This window comes from Carettochelys insculpta, chromosome 18, assembly GCF_033958435.1.
Source record: "Carettochelys insculpta isolate YL-2023 chromosome 18, ASM3395843v1, whole genome shotgun sequence".
Lineage (NCBI taxonomy): Eukaryota > Metazoa > Chordata > Testudines > Carettochelyidae > Carettochelys > Carettochelys insculpta.
The window spans coordinates 25,148,765-25,168,758 of record NC_134154.1 but is presented as its reverse complement, the minus strand read 5'-3'; the positions used below and the strand labels follow the sequence as shown (position 1 = coordinate 25,168,758).

At 50.4% G+C, this 19,994-nt stretch overlaps 1 protein-coding gene across 3 annotated transcripts in view; it reads right to left on the bottom strand.

Annotated features, from left to right (window-relative positions):
- The window catches only part of ABCB9 (ATP binding cassette subfamily B member 9), a 41,812-nt gene that overhangs the window by 4,515 nt on the left and 17,303 nt on the right, over positions 1–19,994 (bottom strand). For all 3 annotated transcript variants that reach the window (XM_075012498.1, XM_075012500.1, XM_075012499.1), the window contains 5 exons: positions 19,436–19,633; positions 12,131–12,259; positions 9,233–9,421; positions 4,828–5,001; positions 2,634–2,793 (listed from right to left, as the gene is read on the bottom strand). In XM_075012498.1, coding sequence (XP_074868599.1) covers positions 2,634–2,793; positions 4,828–5,001; positions 9,233–9,421; positions 12,131–12,259; positions 19,436–19,633 — 850 coding nt within the window. The remainder of the gene's footprint in view (positions 1–2,633; positions 2,794–4,827; positions 5,002–9,232; positions 9,422–12,130; positions 12,260–19,435; positions 19,634–19,994) is intronic.

The window sequence follows — 19,994 nt, the reverse complement described above, 5'->3', positions numbered from 1 at the left end:
AAGCAGGAACTTGCCCAAAGTAACTCATAAAGCAGGTCTTCTCATTAACCATCTAACCTTGCATAAACAGCATCAGTGATGCAGAATCCACCATGGCACTTGAGAAACTGTTCAACTGTTAATTCCTCTAAGGCTAAGTGACTTGCCCAAGGTGAAACATTCTGTGTCAGAGCAGGGAGTGGCTCTGAAGTCTCCCAAGTCCTACGCTCATGCCCTGATGCACTTATCTCTACATTGAAAGAGCTGCATCAGGGCAACAGGAGGAAAAAAAAATCCATGCTCTGACCCTGTTGAGACCTGGGTATCTCCTCCCAGACTACAAACAGGGACAATAAAGGTACATGGACACAGTGAATGGCAATGAGTCCTTGGGGTCCACGATGACAGATTTGGACTCTCAGCACTTGCACAACTATGCTAATAACAATTGTGTTGATATTGTGTCTCTGGCTGGAGCTCAAGCCCCGAAGCCTGTCCCCCTCTCTTGACTTCAGAGCCCAAGCTGCAGCCTGAGGTGTAACTGGTTTTGGTGCAGCAGCCTGAATCCTGCCAAATCCAGTCTGTCAGCCCTGGTGGGGAGGCTCACCAGGCTTTGCAGAAGTACCCTTATATCCAGCAGTGGGGGAAGGCTTATACAGACACTAAAGCCGTGGTGTCCTATACGGTCGCCACTTGCCACATGTGGCGAACAGGGCAGCACGTAGGGGTGATTCGGCTCTTGGAGCCTTTAAATGCGGCTCCTCCTAGAGCTGCACGCAAGGGCCACCTACCCGCACATGTCCCACCCTTGGTGCGAGAAGCATGTGGCAGCTCCAGCGGTGGTGGCCTCAGTCACTCCGGCAGCTCCTCGGACCCCAGTGGCTCCTCCAGCCCCGATGGCGGCCCCAGCACTGGAGAGTCACTGGCATTTATTTGGGGTGGGGGAGAAGGGCTGGAGGAGCCTGGGTGGGGACTGTGGCAAATATACAAAGATGCCAACCGTAAGTGTGGAGATCTTTCAGTTCCCATTGGACACCACGGCACTAAAGCCTGGAAACTGACCAGTGACCTACCACTCCCATAAACCCCCCAACTGCTTGATGGAGAAGCAGGAGTCCAGGGTTCTTTGGCTGTTTTCCCCTCCTCAGTTCCAGAATATTTATTACAATGCTTTGGGCACTTTCCTGGTTGGATATTTTGTAGTATTTGCCCTGCCTGGAAAAGAGGAACCAAAAGCCTTTTGGTTTAAGGAGAGAGGAGAGTTGCAGGAGGACAGCTGCTGTTGTAGCTGTGTCTTCCTCTGAAATGCTGGTCTGGAATTTTTAAGGTCAACGCCCCTCAACGTGGGCCTGATCTAAAGCCCACTGAACTCAACGGGAGTCTCAGTCCCAAGACACCCCCACAATGCTGTGCCCCTAGAGTAGTCGTCCCTCTAAAGGAATGCTATAGCCCCTCTCTCCAGCACTAGGGCACCACAGCCATCACGACACGTGTTACAACGATTCTGAAAGTCCCTGCTCTTGGGTGAGAAATGCTACCCAAAACTGGAAGATCAACTCTCCCAAAAGTTCACTGACCCATTTTCAAAGGAAACCTCAGTACTGGCACAGAGTTTATGTCCAGCCAGGACTTGGAGCTGAATGAACTGTGAGTTAGGGATCAGCCCCACCCCACTCCCACAGAAATCCAACTTAAAACCCTCCCATTAGCCACACAAGACATTCCATTGGCAATAAGAGCAGAGAGCTCAGCATAATGCTCAGTCAGGTGTCACAGACCTCACCTGGGGGGCCTGCCTCTGGGGGAGGAAGATAGTTCCGCTGCTGAATCTCATTCAGTCCTTGGCTACTCTGAGGAATCTGTCGTGCCAGTGCTAACTATCTAGGGCCAGAGGTGGGGTGGGGAGGGTTATGTGATGTGGACACCCAAGAGGAAAACCAGGCCTGAGACCAAATTAAGTTCTCACACAGTAATCCATGGAACACAGAATGGTCACAATGGGTCAGACCAATGGTCCACCTAACCAGTAGCTTGAACAGGGGGGATGACAGATTTGCTGGGCCCCTGGGCAAGGTGTGGGGAAGCCAGCTCTGCACTCCCAGAAGGGGTGGGGCCTCAGGAGAAGGAGGGGGCTCAGGACAGCTAGCCCTCAGCATCGCCCAGAGCGCACTACACGGCAGCTTTTCCTTCTCCCACCAGCCACCCAAAGAGCATGGTGCAGTGTAGTGCTCTCACGAGGATTTAAAAGGCCTGGGGATCCAGCCGCCACCTCTCCTGCAGTAGCGGCGGCTGCAACCAGCAGCCCCAGCGCTTATGAATCACTGAGCCCTGCAGCAAATGCCTCTTTTGGCCACCCCTCTCAGCAGGCCTGACCCTGCCAGTCATGGACAATCTCAGATGCTTCTGTGTGAATGAACAGAAAAGGCCAATTATTAAGTCATTCACCCGTCAGCCAGAGGCTCACCCATCTTGGCTGGCAGCCATCAACTGCCAGTGAGTTTTGGCCCTGGCTAATATGGACTGAAGATGATCTCTTAGCCTGAGAGGCCAGGCTCTGTATGTTACTGATGACCTTGTAAATGATCCAGTCTCCAAGAAGTGTTTTGGATACTTAAGTGCCGTGCAACTGGGGCAGAGGAAATGGTCCGTCCTACCTGTATTGTAGCCATTCTGCAACTCGGTGATAAACGCATGTGCATTCGCCTTCTGAGCGGCTTGGACAATCGACTCGAATGAGACCGAAGTTAAACCATAGGAAATATTTTCCGCAATGGATCGAGCGAACAACACTGGCTCTTGGCTCACCAAGGAGATCTGCCGAAAGGACGGGAAGAGGCGGTCAGAACCCAAAGAAGAGTCACAGTTTAATGACTGCAGCTCTCTCTCAAATTACTGTACTTGGTTTCGGTTGGTTTGTGGGTATAGATGGCACAATTGCACCATTAAACCTAGACCCAAAGTGTCTAAACCAGAGAAGACTTCAGTGAGGGGACTAACTGCATTCGATTGTATAACCCAACCCTGAACAACACAGCTGTGCCCTCAGGAGCTCTCAGCTGACGCATGGCAGCTGCAGGGCTTTAATCAGCCCTGGAAGCACATTGTGCCAGATGTACCTGGTACTTTGATGTGGGGAAGTGATTACGCGCCACCTTCAGAGTGAAGCAAGAAATGAAACCGAGAACACTGCAGAAGCCAACAGTAATAACACCCTTTGTGTGCTTTCTGGTTTCCTCTCTGTTTGAAAGTGCGACCCGCGGAGAACAGAAGTGAATCTGGACTGTTCTCTCAGAAAAGTGCTGCAGCCAGGGGACAAAATCCTTTAGCTTTTTTAGAGATACTGCTGCATTTTGGGTGCCACACTGCAGGATCAGGGCTGTAATTTCTAAAAGCCCAGCGGGCAGTAACAGGAAACCAGGAGCAGTGATGGCAATGCGTGGCAGTCAGACTGGAGAGCGCCTGCAGCCCAGTCTATCCAGTTACCATGGTTAGGCATCCTGAACGTAGCATGGAAATCATCATCGGTGCCAGAGCCTAGCAACCAACACAATAAACTGTTGGAAACCATTTACGTCAACTGAAGCATGAAGTCAATACAAAGAGCACAGGTGCACTGATGGGACATCTGAGAATTAGACGGAGCCCGTTCAGCCACACAGCCGTTTTGTGGACGCGTCATTTTTTCAACATTGAAATCAGAAAGTTACAAAGCTGCCATTTGCGACTTCCTAAAAAAACCCTTTTTCATCTTGCCCCAAAAGCAACCACTGCAAACTGCGGAACGTAACCCACTTTTGCAAACTCTCTTACATTTTGAAGACCAAAATTTCCAAATGATAGCGCAGAAATTAACATCTAGAGCAATAGCAAATCTTAAAAGTATATACAACAAAAATTAACAACCTTATTTGTATTACTGACACCACCTCAGGCTATTTAAATTAAAAAGATTTTAAAAACTTACTAATTGACTTTTCACCATTTACACTGCTTTTTTTTTTTTTTTTTTTAATTTCTCTTGTCATGAAAAAAGACTAGTCAATTTATAATCCTGTATGGTTTCAGGTTCTCAGGCAGAAGCTTAAGGTTGTGTATGCTGGGCTGTAACACTGATAAGGAATGTTTATTTGTGTAGGAAATGAAACTTGCAGACTTGCAAAGTCATCTTGGACAAGTCAGAAACTTTTCAGGCATAAGGGACTGGAGAGAGAGGTGGGGGATTAGCCAGCAGAGGCACATCCATGCAGTGCCGGCACCCCCTTCCGCCGGCACCGAACTCTTCAGTGGCTATGGTAATGAACTTCAGAAGCATGTAAATAGGCAGTCATTTGCAGTCCCAAGAAGCTCACTTTGCACAGCTCTGCCAGCAGCAGTGCTAAGTGGAGCTTTGGTAGACCCAGCCTGCGTCTTGGCTTTCTGATGGGAATCAGATGTTTCACAGCGGAGTTGAAAAGTTTAACTAATTAATATTTGTAATGTGCCTGGAGATCCTGCAATAGAAGGTGCCGAAGAACTTCCAAGTATTTTAAAAACATTTATACCAAAATGTTTAAAAAACACCCAAACAATCCTGGATGCAGTTCTATTGATCTTAGGGAGAGCTAGTCAAAACAAGGACAATTTTAGAGTGAAATTTGGGGGTGGAAGTAGTGGATTCCTTCCTCTTTTCTTCCATCAATAACAGGTTTGTTTTTTCAAACTCTCTCTACTCTCAGGCATTGAGGACACATTTCAGAAAGACCTAAATGAAATTTTGGGCCCCAATTGACCAGAGCGTATTCCCTGAATAATCCAAACCCCTTCGATCCATAGCCGATTAGAATTAAAATGTTTATCAGCAACTCGTACCACAGAGTGCAGGTATTTGTGATCATACATGCTAATAGGTTGCCCGTCCAGCAGGACGTGTCCCTCCTGAAGAGGGTAGAAATTCTCCAGAATGTTGACGCAGGAGCTCTTCCCGCTGCCTGAAGGGCCCACGAGCGCAGTCACTTTGCCAGGAGAGAGGGTGAAGGACACGTTCTGTAACAGAAGAGGTGAGTCACAGCCTGAGCATCCTGCCTTTTGTAGCACCCATGTGTCTGAGCAGCAGAGAGGACACGAGAAAACACAGCTGAAACCAAGATCAGGGTTTTCTTTAGTGCCCCTGTCCTACCACTGCTTGTCTGGCCTCCTCCAGCACCAGTGCCAGACGAGGAGCTACATGCACCCACTAGATAATCTTCGGCACTGCATCAGTCATCTTCCTCCTCACCTCTCTCAGCAGGTGGGTCCAAGACCACCATCTTTCCTTCCGACTCACCTGTTCCTACCCCAGGCATGTCCAAAAGCCCAGAGGGAGACTGCAGTGAGAGCCCTTCCATCTGCTACTCTGATCCACTGTAACCTGGAAATGGTCTGTGGCCTCTCTCTAGCCCCCAGGGGGTCTGCTGGCCACATCATAAAAGGCACAACCAAAATTGGCAGCTTTTTTGGGAGTCTCAGTAGAGAAGCCGAGGGCTGAATGAGCTAGATTGGAGCCAGGCAAAAAGCTCCTGGGCTGAATCTGGCCTGCCAAGCTGCTGGATACAGCCTGCAGAGGGAGCCTAAGGTAGCTACCTGCCTGCCCCACCCCAGCCCGGCCCGGCACTCAGAAAAGCTGCCTGTGGATCCAAGCGTGGGTCTGTGAACGCCGAGAACCTGGGGTGAAGGCTGGGTGCAAAAGGGAGCTTGGAGTAAGATATCAGGGCGCAGGAAGGAGTTGAGCGAAGGAGACGGCTGGAACAACCCCCTTCATCAAAAATTATTGCCTACCGCCAGGGTACATCCAGAGGGTCAGGACTGAGGCGCACGGGCACTCGGCAGCAAGCAAATGCTCCCGCTGCACCCGTGTGTTACAGTTGCTCTGCAGAACAAAACCAGCAGTCACGTAGTCAGAAAAGAGGCTAACCCGGCTACCTCGCTGTGACGAGCAGTTCTGCGGATTAGCTTCCAACAACTTTCACTAGCCTGACACAACAGAGACAAAGCGCCACACAGCAAGTGGACAGCTCCCCATATCCTGGTTTGGGTTTCCCCTCCAGCGTTACACATACAAATACTTGGCCTCTAGCTGATTCTCCAAGACCAAACCATTGCCCATACATCCTGCGCCCCTGAGAACAGTACCTGGGAGGGATGTTAACAGTTAACTGGTTCATCTCACCCTAAACAAGGAGGCTTAAGGGTTATGGTTAACCGTGGTCAGCAGGAGATTCCTCCCTCCAGCCCCCAGGGGTGTGCCATGGGCAGCAGTACTCCAGCCCCCGTTTAATTGGTTAACTAATTAAATGGGATTTTACATCCTTAGTTCCTGGTTCGCGGTCTGCCAAGCTCTGACCTAGAAACAGTCCTTCTGTCTCCATAGTGAACAGCTACACAAGGGTTTCTAGGGTGAGCTCTTAAGTGAACTTTTCCAGCTTTGCAAACCCTAGGCAGAAGGACAGGAAAAAACAGGGGAAAGGGCAGTGAGGAGTCATTGAGGAAGGCCTTTGCCAGCCAGCGACAGAGCGGCCTGTATGTTGTATTGTGCAAGGTTACAAAAGTCCAACTCAGCCTGTTACATAAAACTGTTTATGGAAGTCAGCAAAAGTTGACTCAGCAACAACTGGTATGAATTGGATGGTGTAGGTTCAGAGAACTGGGACCCTGGGCCAAGTCTCCTGGTAAAGTCACAGGCTGGCAGGGGAACAAGCGGAATGTGTCTAGAAATAGGAGGGAATATTTACAGTCCATCGCCAAAACGCATTTCAACTGGACGCCGTTCATCTGGGGGTCACTCCAAGGGAGCAGGGGAAAGGGTGGGCTGGAAGCAGGGGTGCAAGTAGAATCCATTTCTTACCAGTACATGGGGGGGTTGGGGGAGCCACATGTGACTTGCCCCCATGTGACCCTCCACCCGACTCCTCCTCACCTCCAACCCAGGGTCCATGTGCTCTGCCTGCCCCATCCCACCTTACCTGGGGGGAGCCTCTTATCCTCAATGATGGGCCAGAGACACCTTTCACTGGGAGCAGAATGTGGGGTTGCCGCCAGCTCCTCTGGCAGGGCTCTCCCAGTCCCAACTCCCCCATGAGCCCATCAGTGCAGCTGCTCTGCTCCGGCTGTACAGCAGCGCTGCCAGAAGACCAGGCTGGGGGCGGGCACGGCTTTGCTGGAGGAGCTGCCAGCTTTCTCCTCCTCTCCCCACCAGAGTTCCCAGGAGAATCCCGCAGCTGAGGGCTCTCCTGGCGACTGCTCTGGGGAAAGGAGTGGAATGGGGGGCTGCAGGCAGCTCCTCCAGCGTGGCTGCACTGCCCTCAACTGTGCCCCCACCCTCCGTGGGGCAGCCGCACAGATGGAAGAGATGTAGCTACATGGCAGTACAGCAGTGCAAGAGGAGCTGCCCCCCGCATGCTGCTCGTCCTGCGTGTTTCTGGTCTGATGCTCCTACTGGCCATAAATATTGTGGCAGGGTCAGTGTCACTCCTGGGCCCCAGACCTGTGCTCAGTCCACAGGCCCGCAGCATGGGGCCTGCCTGCTGCCCTTGCTGGAGCTCGGGCTTTGGTCTCTGGGCTCGAAAGGTAGCGGGTAGGAGTCCCCTTGTCCAACTGGGCTGAGTAACCAGTTCCTCCAGCCTTCGGCTGAGCCCTGAGGTTACCAGGGGCAGGGAGCTCCGAACACTCCCTGTGGGACCCACTCACCTCCCCTGCTGTGTCTGATGCTATTATTCAACCTTCACCACTCTGTCTCCTTGTCTGGTCGAATCTCCTCACTCCTCTCCAACCTCCTCTTCCACTCTCTCCCCTCCCTACTGGGGGAAGGCTTTTAAACGGCCCCTGGCAGGCTCAGGTGGGACCAGCTGGCCCTAACAGATTTCTAGCAGCCACTTCCCTGTGATAATGGCTGATTAGCCTGGGCTGTTTGCCCTTTTTCAGAACTGCCTCTCCCCTTGTAAGTTAGTCCACTGGCCTCACCCTGACACAAGATCTTGCTGGTACCATGCATTGTACCCTACCAGCAGACCCCCACTGCTGGCAGGAAGGAGCGAATTTCACCATCACAGCTGCCACTTCTCCCCTGGGCCCCAGGATTGCTGGGGCTTCCCAGTCCTGATCCAAAAGCCAGGCAACGGAGGGAACAAAGACACAGTTGCTGGCAGCTGCATCCTGACCCACACAGGGGATGGGAAAGCTGGGCTTCTGTCCTTACCCACTCCTTGTGTCTCCCATGGTACCTCGCCTCTTGCCCACCTTCCCCTTTGCCTTTTGTCTAATCCAAGTCTGGCTGAACCAGCCAAGGCAACTCTAGCTTTCATACCACTGTGACGAGCCTGTGACCAGAAAGGCAGCCTCATACAGGTTTGCCAGCCCTTGAGTGCCTGATGGGAAGGTGTGCTGGGCCTGCGTCCCTGCAGCGGATGGGAAAAGTCAGCATCCAGCTCAGGAGCTGCGTTTTCTCTCTTTTCTGTTCCTTTGACTGTGTCTCACTCTTCACGGAAACAGGACTGTACTCCAATAAAAAAAAAATGTAGCAATAGCTCCAAGCCACCTAAAAGCTAACCTCCTCTCTTTTCCCCATAAAGAGCAGGTAATAACATAGGCAAGAGCCTCTGTCAAACAGGGGCTTCTCCTATGCAAAACTCTTTACATGGCAGGAGCAAAGGAAAGGAGACATGGGTAATTACTCCAATGAGAGCTTTACGTAATACTTCAAATGCTTTAACTGCTGGTTTTTCTTATTCTGTGTCCTCAATAAAAGTCTCCCAAAAATTTAACGATGGCAGTTACAATGAGAATCACCAGTGATAACGTGGCTTAAGACTCTGGACAACACTGAAACCATTAATGTGAACAAGGGTTTTACTAAGAGATGTATTCTGTGTCAGGCCCCTGTTACCCTCTTACCGTACTGCCACGTGGAATGGTTCCCCACAATCTATTTTCCACTGTCTTGTCCCGTCTGCTCTGAAATGTCCCCAAGGATGGAGCTTCTGACACTTCCCTTGGAGGTTTTTAAGAAAAGGTTAGACCAATGAGTCAGTCAGGGATGAAGTTAGTCCTGGACTAGATGACCAGCTGAGGACCCCTCTAGTCCTCCATTTCTAGGAGTCAGTAATTGTGCCACAGTCTGTGACTAATTAGCAATGGACACGCTACAGAAATATGGCACTTAACCTATTCCAGGAGGCAATGCTACCTATAGTGTTGTGTATTCAGGAAGGGAAAGCTGAACACAACACGCCAAGACCCTCACCTGTAGGACTTGTGTTGTAGATCGGGTCGCATAGGAAAAAGTAACATTTCGGAACTCCACTTTACCCTCCACCTGGTCTGGGGCCAGGGTTCCATCGTGCACCATGGCTGGCTTGCGATCGATAAACTCAAACACTTTCTCAGCAGCTCCTACTCCCTGCATTAATCCGCTGTAGACAGAGCCAACAGACTAAAGGGAAAAACACAGACCAGCCTAGGTTACACATCTTTGCATGTCGGGACTAGGGATAGGATTCATTAGTAAACAGAAAAAATAATAATTAAAATACATCACCCTTGTAAATCAAATTAATATGCACTGCACAGCCTATTGCAGAAAGTGACTTCTTAGAAGACAAGATGGCATCTAAGCCCAAGTCCCCAGGGAATGCCATGAATGTCATACTGTACGCTCAGCCACAAAAGGCTGGGGCTAGGGAATGAAAGCTTCGGTCTCCCCACCCTTCAATACCTGATGTGGCTTTTGAATGATCTCTCTCTGGCTGATGCTAGCAGCAGCACTGACTGCTGGTCTAAGATACACTATATGCTTGCCATTACAGGACCTGGTCCTGCATTCATTACCCAGAGAGTGACAGTTATGAACAGGTTTCAGAGGTGTAGTTGTGTTAGTCTGTATCTGCAAAAACAGTGAGGAACTCTGTGGCACCTTAAAGGCTAAGAGATTTATTTGGGCATAAGCTTTCATGGGTAAAACCCACTGTGTCAGATGCAGGGACATCTGACCAGTGCATGCCTTCCACATATCTGATAACGTGGCTGAACTAGCCACCCATGAAAGCTTCTGCCCAAATATATCTGTTAGTTTTTAAGGGGTCACAGGACTCCTTGCTGGTTATGAACAGGGATGTCTTTTGGATTTATGGGGCCCTACGCAGTACTATTAAACTGGTGCCCCTGTGCCCAATGGCAGCCCTGTGAGGAAGGAAAAGGTGATGAATTTTTAGAAATGTGATTTTATAATCTTCAGTAATACACTAATGAAACACTTTAAAGCACATGTCAAACTAAGGCCCAGTCTACTAACCTCGCACATTCAGAAAGCGACAGTATAGATCTAAGGTTGGCAAATGTCCGTTCAATGGCTCTGCTATCACTTGAATGGCTCTTTCACAGGTTCCATGTTCTGCTAATAGGGCTGGCAGCTTTGTCACTTTTAAGTTAACTACATCCTCTCCACAGGAAGCAGAGCCCCAGACCTGGGAGAGGAAGAGTGAGATGGCTGGACTAAAACCCGGGGTGAACTATGCAGCTGAGTATGGGTAAGGATGGTGCTGGTTACGACGACTATAGAAGGGGGTGTGTTTGTGTGTGCGCGCGCTGCAGAATGGTGTGCGTGTGCGCGTGCGCACGCGCGCACACTGTAGAAGGGGGGTGTGTGTGTGCACGCACGCTCAGTAAAAGGAAAAGGGAATGTGGGGAGAGTGTCTCCCAGAACACAAATAATCCGAATACGGACTGAAACCCTCCTGTCATCTTCTGCGTGACCAAGACAAGCTGTGCCCATAACACATGGATCCCGCAGCAATTCTATGTACAGGGAACACCACCTCCTTTCTCTGAAATGCATTTTATTGGCACCTCTATGGGAACCTAACGCCCATACCACAGAAAGGGGCATTGGGGAGCAAGGCAGCTAAAGCTGGGGCATGACCTCCCCTGTACTGTGCAACAGACACTGGGGGCAGCTGGAGTAAAACATCCCTCAAAGCTTAGATACTGTTCTGCCTCCAGCACCGAGCCCAGGGTCTCAGGGCAGACCGTGGAAGGAACGGCTCTCCCCTGGGCCACCCATCAGAAGGAAAGCAGATGGGAAGTAGCACTGGATCCTGAACCCCTGGGAGCAGATGGCCAGCGCTAAATGTGAGGCCGCAGCACCTCGGTGATCGCACTCAACTACAAGCAAGTTCGCTGTCAATCATTTCTGCCCGGATTAGCTGAGCTAATGAGGTGAGACAACAGCAGAGGTGTGCACGCCCGGCAATCCCAGGGCCTTCCCAGACAGAATCCCATCTCACTAATTCACTGCCAGTTTAGCAGTTTATAGCCAATTAAATAAGAGACTCCAGCTTAGCTTTTAACGGACCCTGAAACGTAGCCAGCCACCTCCAAGCCCTTTCATCCTTTGGCAGGAAAGCCTGCCCGGAAGCCATCCAAGCCTCTGCCCTGAAAGCAATGGTTAGCTTTCTGCTCCACTTCCTGCAGCCAGGTGTCTCCTCAGCCAATGAGCTGCTGGTATTATTTTTTACAAAACAAGATGGTTCTTCCCACCCTGGGCTGGTTGCTGTGCTCTGCTGCCTTCTCAGCAGATCCTAATACCAGGAGCAAAGTCACAGGTCCAATCTGAACCATGCCCTACCCGAGCTAGGGCCAGCTGCTGTGGTGGCCGGGGAGGCCCAAAACCACCCAGAGCCAACGCCTCAGTTTGTGTAAATCCACTGGAGTCCTTGCATCTGAGTCACGTCAGCTCAGGGCAGGACTCGGCCCCCAGTGTCATCTAGGGCCTGACTTTCACGCATTGTCATTCAACATGAGTCATATCCAAATCCGACCCTTGTGGAACAAAAGAACTCTGTAGGGAGTCAAGAGCGACCACAAACCTCGCCAGTTCCAGGATTAAATGCAAATCTCACTTCTTGTCACGCAACTTTCCTTGAACTCCTCCCCCTCAGCAAAACCCTACCCCCTGATCCAGCTATTACTCCTATTGGAGGGGCATAAAGCATGACCACCATTGTTTCCATTTTGAAATACCTGGGAGCTGATCAAATACAACAACGATAGCGACCGAGGGAGAGAAAAACCACTTCCACTTCCCACCCACCGGTTTGAGCTCAGGGTGTGAAAAAAAAACAATGCACAGATAAATCACACTCACCTCCATGCAGTCTCCCAAGACAAATTCATAAATGATAAAAGATATCAGGTTTCCGCTGGTCATTTTCCCGGAGATTACCAGATGGCCCCCATAGTAAAGGATACTGACTTGCACCACAAGAAGAGTCAGCTGAAAAATCAAGCACAGACCCTGTTGGCGGCTTCTCTGGCTCATGCTTATTCACCCACACAGCTATTGAAAGCTCACCAGCGTCCATTTTATTATAGGACCCCCAGAGGTATACTTGAGGTTGTGCAAGAAGAAGGTAAACTCAAAGCAGGGACCACTGATATTGGGGGACTAAAGTACTTCAGAAGCACAGGTTGGTCCATGGGATTTTTGACTACTCTCCATAGCAGGGATGGAGCAGCCCAGGCCCTCCCACTCCCATGAACCTCGGGGAAGGGGCAGGTAACTAACCTGCCGGCTCCCTCGCTTGCGGGCCCTCTGGCAGGCATTACAGGACAATTTGCCCCTTTTATAAAATAAGTCAGGACATCTTTTTGGCATCCCAAATACAGGACCGTCCCGCCGAAAACGGGCAGTCACCCTACTGACGTCGGATGTCTTTCTCCTACCCTTTGTCTTGTGGATTTAAAGTGCAAGTTTAAACAGTGCTGACTACACCTGAACCTTGATTCTAGTTGGGACCTCTAACTGCCACGGTGATGCTAATTCAACAAGGAATAACATTAGCAGATTCCATTAACCTCCCTGGGAGCTGGGGTGGGTCAGAACGGCTCTGTTCCAAAGTTAGTGCAGGAAATCCACGAATCATAGAAGGGTAAGTCAGTAAGGGCTCTCCAGAGGTCATCTAGTCCAGTCCCCTGAACTCAAGGCAGAACTATGCACCATCTAGACAAACATAATCTGACTACAACTTCCCTGAGAACAGATTTTCCCGACCAGATTAAATGCCCCCTTTGGAACCAAATATTTTAGCAGTTTTCAGCTAGCTAAAAAAATGTTAACTTTTCATTTTGAGCTGCAGTTGCTACGAGAAGCCTATTTTCTGTACGCAAACGGTAGGCAAAAATGTTATTACTATTGTTGGTATCCAAGCAGAGGAAGCCATAAGGGCCAGATAATCTGCCTGCATGTGCTTAAAGAAAAAAATAAATAAAATCCACTTAGGGGCAGAGGCATAGCCAGCAGCAGTTTGTTTACAATCGCGCAGATTAGAGACTGGAGTAAATGGAAATTAATGAGATAGCAACACACTGATACTTGAATGTGTTTGTGGTTTCCCCACGCAGCACCCGGCAGCTGTCTGTCTGTTTCAAGGGCACCTGACGTCAACCCTGAAATTCAGAAAATACCCATGAGGTCTGGCACAAACCTTGGCACTGGAGTGTGCATACAGCTCTGCCTTGGGGCCTAATATGCTAGATTGACAAAGTTATAAATCAGGGGAATGACCTGTGTAAATCCTAATCACCTGCCACCTGAAGCTCACTGTATATAAGAGAAATGTCAAAACAACACAGAAGAAGCTGCCATAAAGCCTTATACAAACTTGTGCTTGGTACCAAAGGCAGTTTCACAGAACCGAAAAATAAAATAAAAGTGCTTTGAATTGTTAGCATGCTTCAACCAAGTTTCTCAAAGCGCCATGGGTAAGGCGCAATGGTTTCGTGACTTGCCCAAAGTCAGTAGCAGTGTGGAATATGAAACATGGGAATCCCGACTCGTGTTCTAGTCTGCCTCCAGATAAGAGGGAAAAAAGTTAGCCAGGGAAAGCTGTTGACTACAAAGTCACAAATCCATCCACTCCACAAACCAAACATAATGAAAACAAATTACTCCCTTATTCATCTGCCAAGACCTGAGTTCAGGAAGTGGCTCTCCCTGGAGAGATTGTTAGAGCTAAAATGTGTCCATTTCCTTTTGGACAGCTCCAGAGGAAGAACTGCCTGATCCACCTGGGTTCATCCAAAGCAAAGCTCACAACATGATCCCCAAAACTCCAATTCAGAATGGTCTAGTTTTGCAGCCCAACCACGGGAAACCACGAGTCTTGCAGGACTTTGGTAGAATGCCAAGAGCAACCCCAGAGCTTGCTCACCATAAGAATGTAAAGGCCATGCTGGATCAGACCAAAGATCCATCTGGCCCAGTATCCTGTCAGTGGCCAATGCCAGGTGCCTCAGAGGGAATGAGCAGAACAACTGATCCATCCCTGGTCATCCATTTCCAGCTTCTGACAACCAGGCTTGGGACACCATTCCTACCCATCCTGGCTACTAGCCACTGAATTTATCTAGCTCTTTTTTGAACCCTGTTATAGGGTTGGCCTTCACAGCATCCTCTGGCAAAGAGTTCCATAGGCTGAATGTGCATTGTGTGCAGAAGTGATTGCTTTTGCTGGTTTAAAACCTGCTCCTATTAAATTAATTAATTTGGTGACCCCTAGTTCTTGTGTTATGGGAAGGAGTAAATGACTTTTTCTTATTTACTGTTTCCACACCAGTCATGATTTAAAAGACCTCTACCATATCCTCCCGAGATGTCTCTTTTCCAAGCTGAAAAGTCCCCATCCCATTAATTTCTCCTCATAAGGCAGCCATTCCATACCCCTGATCATTTTTTTGCCCTTTTCTGAACATTTTCTAAGGCCAAGATTTTTTTTTCCTCTCTCTGAGGTGAACACATTTGCACGCAGTATTCAAGATGCTGGCGTACCATGATTTTATGTAGTGGCATTAAGATATACCTTGTTTTATTCTCTAGCCCTTTCAGGTCACAAACCATTTGACAAAGACATTTTGTGGAACCAGGTCAGTTCTGTGTGACGATTTTGTGTCAGTGTAATTACCGGTAGAAACCCTGAATCTAGGGTTGACAGGCAACAAATCACAGTCAAGGCTGCCTTACCCAGTGGGTTGAGGGAATGGGAGATGCCAGTAAGAGAAAAATGCTGATGAACTAACAGGAAGGGAATTTGTGGGTGTGTGTGGGGGAGAACGGGGGGGAATGGGACAATGGACCTGAGGGCACTCAGATCAGGTGGTTCCGTGCAAGTGATGACCTTTCATAGTTGCTCCTAGGTGGAAACAGAGCAGGGAGCTCTGTGTGTTGTCCCTGCCCCGAGTAGTTCCTCTGCAGCTCCCATTGGCTGGGAATTGCAGCCAATTGGAGATGTGGGGGTGGTGTCTGAGGCGGGATGGAGACACTGCGTAGATACACCTAGCTGCCTCTTTTGCAGGAGCAGTGGGGACAGGATGCTGCTTATGGGAAGCCAATCAACGCGAGTGCCCCACATCTGGCACCCCCTCCCATGTCCCAGCCCCACTGCCCAAACCCATTAGTAGGCACCCTTCAGTCTACGTAGACTATGGATCGCACCCTTCGTAGTTCCATTTGGGATCATCATTTGCAGGGTCGACTGTGACTGTGAAGGCCCACATGAGAGTGACAGTCCTTGCTGCATCTGTTGCATGTGTAATGGGTGTCTGGCAGGTCCTTACTGTGCTTTCTGTGGGCTCACTTCTCCTCTGCTAGCTGTCTGATCCTCATCTCACCCTTCTGTAGTTCCTGCCTCCATCTGCTGCGATTGTCTGCCAGCTCCTCCCAGCTGTCCGGCTTGATGTCTACCTCCCTGAGGTCCCTCTTGCAAACATCTTTGTAGCGCAACTGGGGGCATCCGGGAGGTCTTTTGCCAGAGGCTAGCTCGCCATACAGGATGTCTTTTGGGATCCTTCCATCATTCATCCTGTGGATGTGGCCAAGCCAGCAGAGCTTCCACTGCCTGAGGAGGGTGTGCATGGTTGGGATTCCAGCTTGCTCAAGGACGATGGTGTTGGACACTCTGTCCTTCCATGATATTCCAAGGATGCGCCTGAGACAGTGCAAGTGGAAGACGTTCAGCCTCTTTTCCTGGCGGGCGTACAGGGTCCAAGACCTGCTGCCATAGAGGAGGGTACTGAGGATGCAGGCTCTGTACCCTTGCATTTGGGTGTGGGTGTACAGCTTGTTGTTATTCCACACTCTCTTGCCGAGTCTGGACAGAGTTGTGGCTGCTTTTCCAATCCTCCTATTTAGCTCAGTCTCCAACGACAGGGTGTCAGTGATGGTGGACCTGAGGTAGACAAACTCGTGGACAACCTCTAATGTATAGTTGTCAATGCTGATTGATGAAGGTTCAGCAATGTCCTGACCAAATACGTTTGTCTTCTTTAGGCTGATAGAAAGCCCGAAGTCATTGCATGCTTTGGAGAACTGATCCAGAAGTTTCTGAAGCTGGTCTTCTGTGTGTGACACTACAGCATCATCATCTGCGAACAGCATGTCTCTGATGAGGACTTCCCACACCTCAGACTTAGCTTTCAGCCTTGCAAGATTAAACAGTTTCCCATCTGATCTTGTGTGTAAAAAGATGCCCTCTGTTGAAGATCCAAAGGCGTGCTTCAGGAGGAGCACGAAGAAGATCGCGAACAATGTCAGAGCAAGGACGCATCCTTGTTTGACGCCGCTCCTGATGCTGAAAACATCAGATAATGTGCTGTCATATTGGATGGTTCCTCTCATATCTTCATGGAAAGACTGGATCATCTTGAGTAACCGTGGTGGACAGTCTATCTTGTGGAGCAGTTTGAACAGTCCATCCCTGCTGACCAAGTTGAAGGCCTTGGTCAGGTCGATGAAGGCAATATAGAGTGGCTTCCTCTGCTCCCTGCATTTCTCCTGCAGCTGCCTCAGAGAGAAGACCATGTCAGTGGCAGATCTCTGCGCAGAATCCGCACTGTGATTCGGGATGCAGCCTCTCAGCAATCTTCTGGAGTCTGCTGAGGATGACACAAGCGAACAGTTTACCAGTGATGCTTAGGAGGGAGATTCCATGGTAATTGTTGCAGTCACTTCTGTCTCCTTTGTTCTTATACAAGGTTACAATGTTAGCGTCACGCATATCCTGTGGAACCTCTCCCTCTCTCCAGCACAGGCACAGTAGCTCATGTAGGGGTTCCAGGAGGGTGTCCGTGGCACTCTTGATTACCTCTGGCGGTATACCATCCTGGCATGGGGCCTTTCCTACTGCAATGCTGTTGATGGCTTTCTTCAGTTCGCCCACAGTTGGTTCCTGATCCAGTTCGTCCATTACTGGTAGGAGCTCAACAGCACTGAGGGCTGTATCAACCACAATGTTCTTGCGTGAGTACAGCTCAGGGTAGTGCTCCACCCAGCGCTCCCTCTGTTTGGCTTTGTCAGTGATGACATCACCAGATTTGGATTTCAGAGGTGCCATCTTGTCCTGGGTGGGTCCTGATGCCTTTTTGATGCCCTTGTACATTCCCCTGAGATTACCAAAGTCAGCACTGGTCTGGATGCTGCTGCATAGCTTGAGCCAGTAGCTGTTGGCACAGTGCCTGGCTGTCTGCTGAGCTGTTTTTCTGGCTGCCCTGAGTGCTTGCAGGGTACTCTGCCTCGGTGAGCATCTGTACTCCAGGAGTGCAGCGTGCTTCTTTTCGATGGCTGGAATCATCTCATCGGAGTTTGCTTCAAACCAGTCATTTGTGTTTCTAGCTCTTCTTCCAAACACTGACAAGGCTGTGTTGTAAATTGCATCCCTCAGATGCTGCCATCTGGATGTCACATCGACACCCCCAGGGCTGCTGCACAGATTCTCCTCAAGGGTCTCTCTGAACTTTTCGTCTCTCTCTGACTTTTCTGTCTTTCTGGCACATTCCAGCAGGCAAGCTTAAAACTTTGATGGTTTCCTTTTCTTGTTGATTTTCTTATTGGTTTGCCTGGTGCTCAAATTTCAGTCACTTCTCAGGTTTGGGAACCTTAAGCCTCACGCACCCAGTGAGGCAGGTGAACTGTGGCAGGACACTACCCTACTGGCTGGGGGCTGCCCAGCCTGAGGCGCGTGGTGACTGTCCAGTGAGATGAGATGATCTCTCCCACCGTCGAAGGTAACCCCTGGTGCTTGTTCTCTAAGCCAGTCGAGCAAGAGCTTATAACTGGTATCTGTTACCTCCCGTGTTGGTTCAAGGCTGCTAAGCGATGCTGGAGTACCTCTCCAGGCGCAAGCCTGGGCAATTTTTTAAGGGACCCTGGGCTGCCCAGACGCCAGTGTCCCCCTCTCGGCTTTACTGATATAGTCCAAAGGAGAGGATAACCTCTACATCTGGTACCAGCTCAGCTGCAGGAGTTGCCGGGTCAATGCCAGAAGTTGGCACAGAACCGCCTTAGGACTCCCCTCTGGATTTTCTGTCAGGGTTTACTCCCTTAGCCTTGCTCCTTTCCAGGATAACCCACAAGGCAGTGGGGCACTCAAACTCCCTCCCCAAGCCTGCCCCCCTCCTCCCTGCTAGGCCCCACCCTCTATTCCCTGCACCACCCTCCACCATTCCTCTGCCTTAGAGTGACAGGCACATGTCACTGCTTCTGGGGAGCCTGTTGGCCCCATGCCAACTAGATTTCAAACCAGACTTTCTTTGAAGGTTAGGAACCTCAATTTAAAGAGCTGTCCATTGGGAGAGGGCTGGGTAACACAGCTTTTACTGTACACTGAAGGTGGCTTTGTCAGTTTTTGAGCAGAAGATTAAATCCCACAAAAACTGTTTTGCAGCTTGGGCTACCTCTAACGAGCTGGCTCAAGCGTGTGGTGTGGTAACGTGTACACGCAGGGTTTCGACTGAGATTAATTATAGGGCTGCTTACTGCAGGACCTTGCCTCTTGGGTGACACTATTTAAAATCCTTAACAGACATGTGTCTTTGTTTGGAGAGTTAAAATAAAGTCCAGGGGGCTGTTAGCAGGCTTTAAATTCTGTCTGTTTTGTTAAAACACCCCACCCAGCACACCCCCAGTCTTTTAGTGCAATATACTACAACGCGTATACAGCAGAGAACAGGGCTGCCCTGGGGGCAGGGAAGGAGCATGGCCTGGGGCACCCCGTCACAGTACCTCAGGTGTGGGGGCCAGGACAAGACCCGTGCCCCTCCCTCACTCCGCCCCCACCCTGCCCCTTATCCTCTCCCTGGCCTACTGTGCCTCCTCTCACCCCTCCTCCACCTGCACTCACCATGTGAGTGGCGTGAGGAGCAGCCTGTTCCTCCCCGCTGCCCCGCACCCTCCCAGCTCGCTGAGCCCCGCTTTTCCACAGCCACGGTGGAAACTCTCCCACCCCCGGCCATGCTCAGGATGGCTGGGGCAGCTGCCATGGGACCCCCAAAAGTGCAGGGCTTGGGGTGTCTGCCCCAGTTCATCCTACGGACGAGACATCTCTGGCAGAGAATGAGCAATATCAGACTCTCACCCCTTCCAGCTCTCCCAGCACCCCAACAACAGCAGGTCACGTACCCCGCTCGACCACACGTAGAACATATAGGCCCAGGCCTCCTTTTTGTTCAGCGTGTACACCTGCTGCAGTTTCTCCCAATAGACATTCGCTTCCATGTCCTCACTTGCAAAACTGCGGACCGTTTTCATGGCCGAAATGGTTTCTTCCGCGGTGTTGTTGGCCTTCGCCAAAGCGCTCTGGACCTCCTTGGAGAGCTTCTGCGGTGAACAAAGAGAAGGGCTGGGCTCAGGTGGCCTGTGGTGGCAATCAGGTAACCGTCCCCTGCTCCCCAACTCCAGTGCCCGTGTCGCCACAATCTGGGACATCACCGGGACAGCAGGAGCAGGTCAGCTCCCATATGTGTACAGGTAGGAGCCGACCCTCTCTGACTTGCTGTCCCGGATGGCCCTGCCTGCAGAGGCGTGGTGTGAGAAGGACTGAGAACCAATGTCCTAACATTGGGTCTGACAGACTCCTTTGGTAGCTCTGGGCCAGTCACAATGATTATTTGTGTACAATGCTAGTCCTCAGAGGCCAAAGCCAACATCCGGGCCCATTGTGCTGGTCACTGTCTGCACA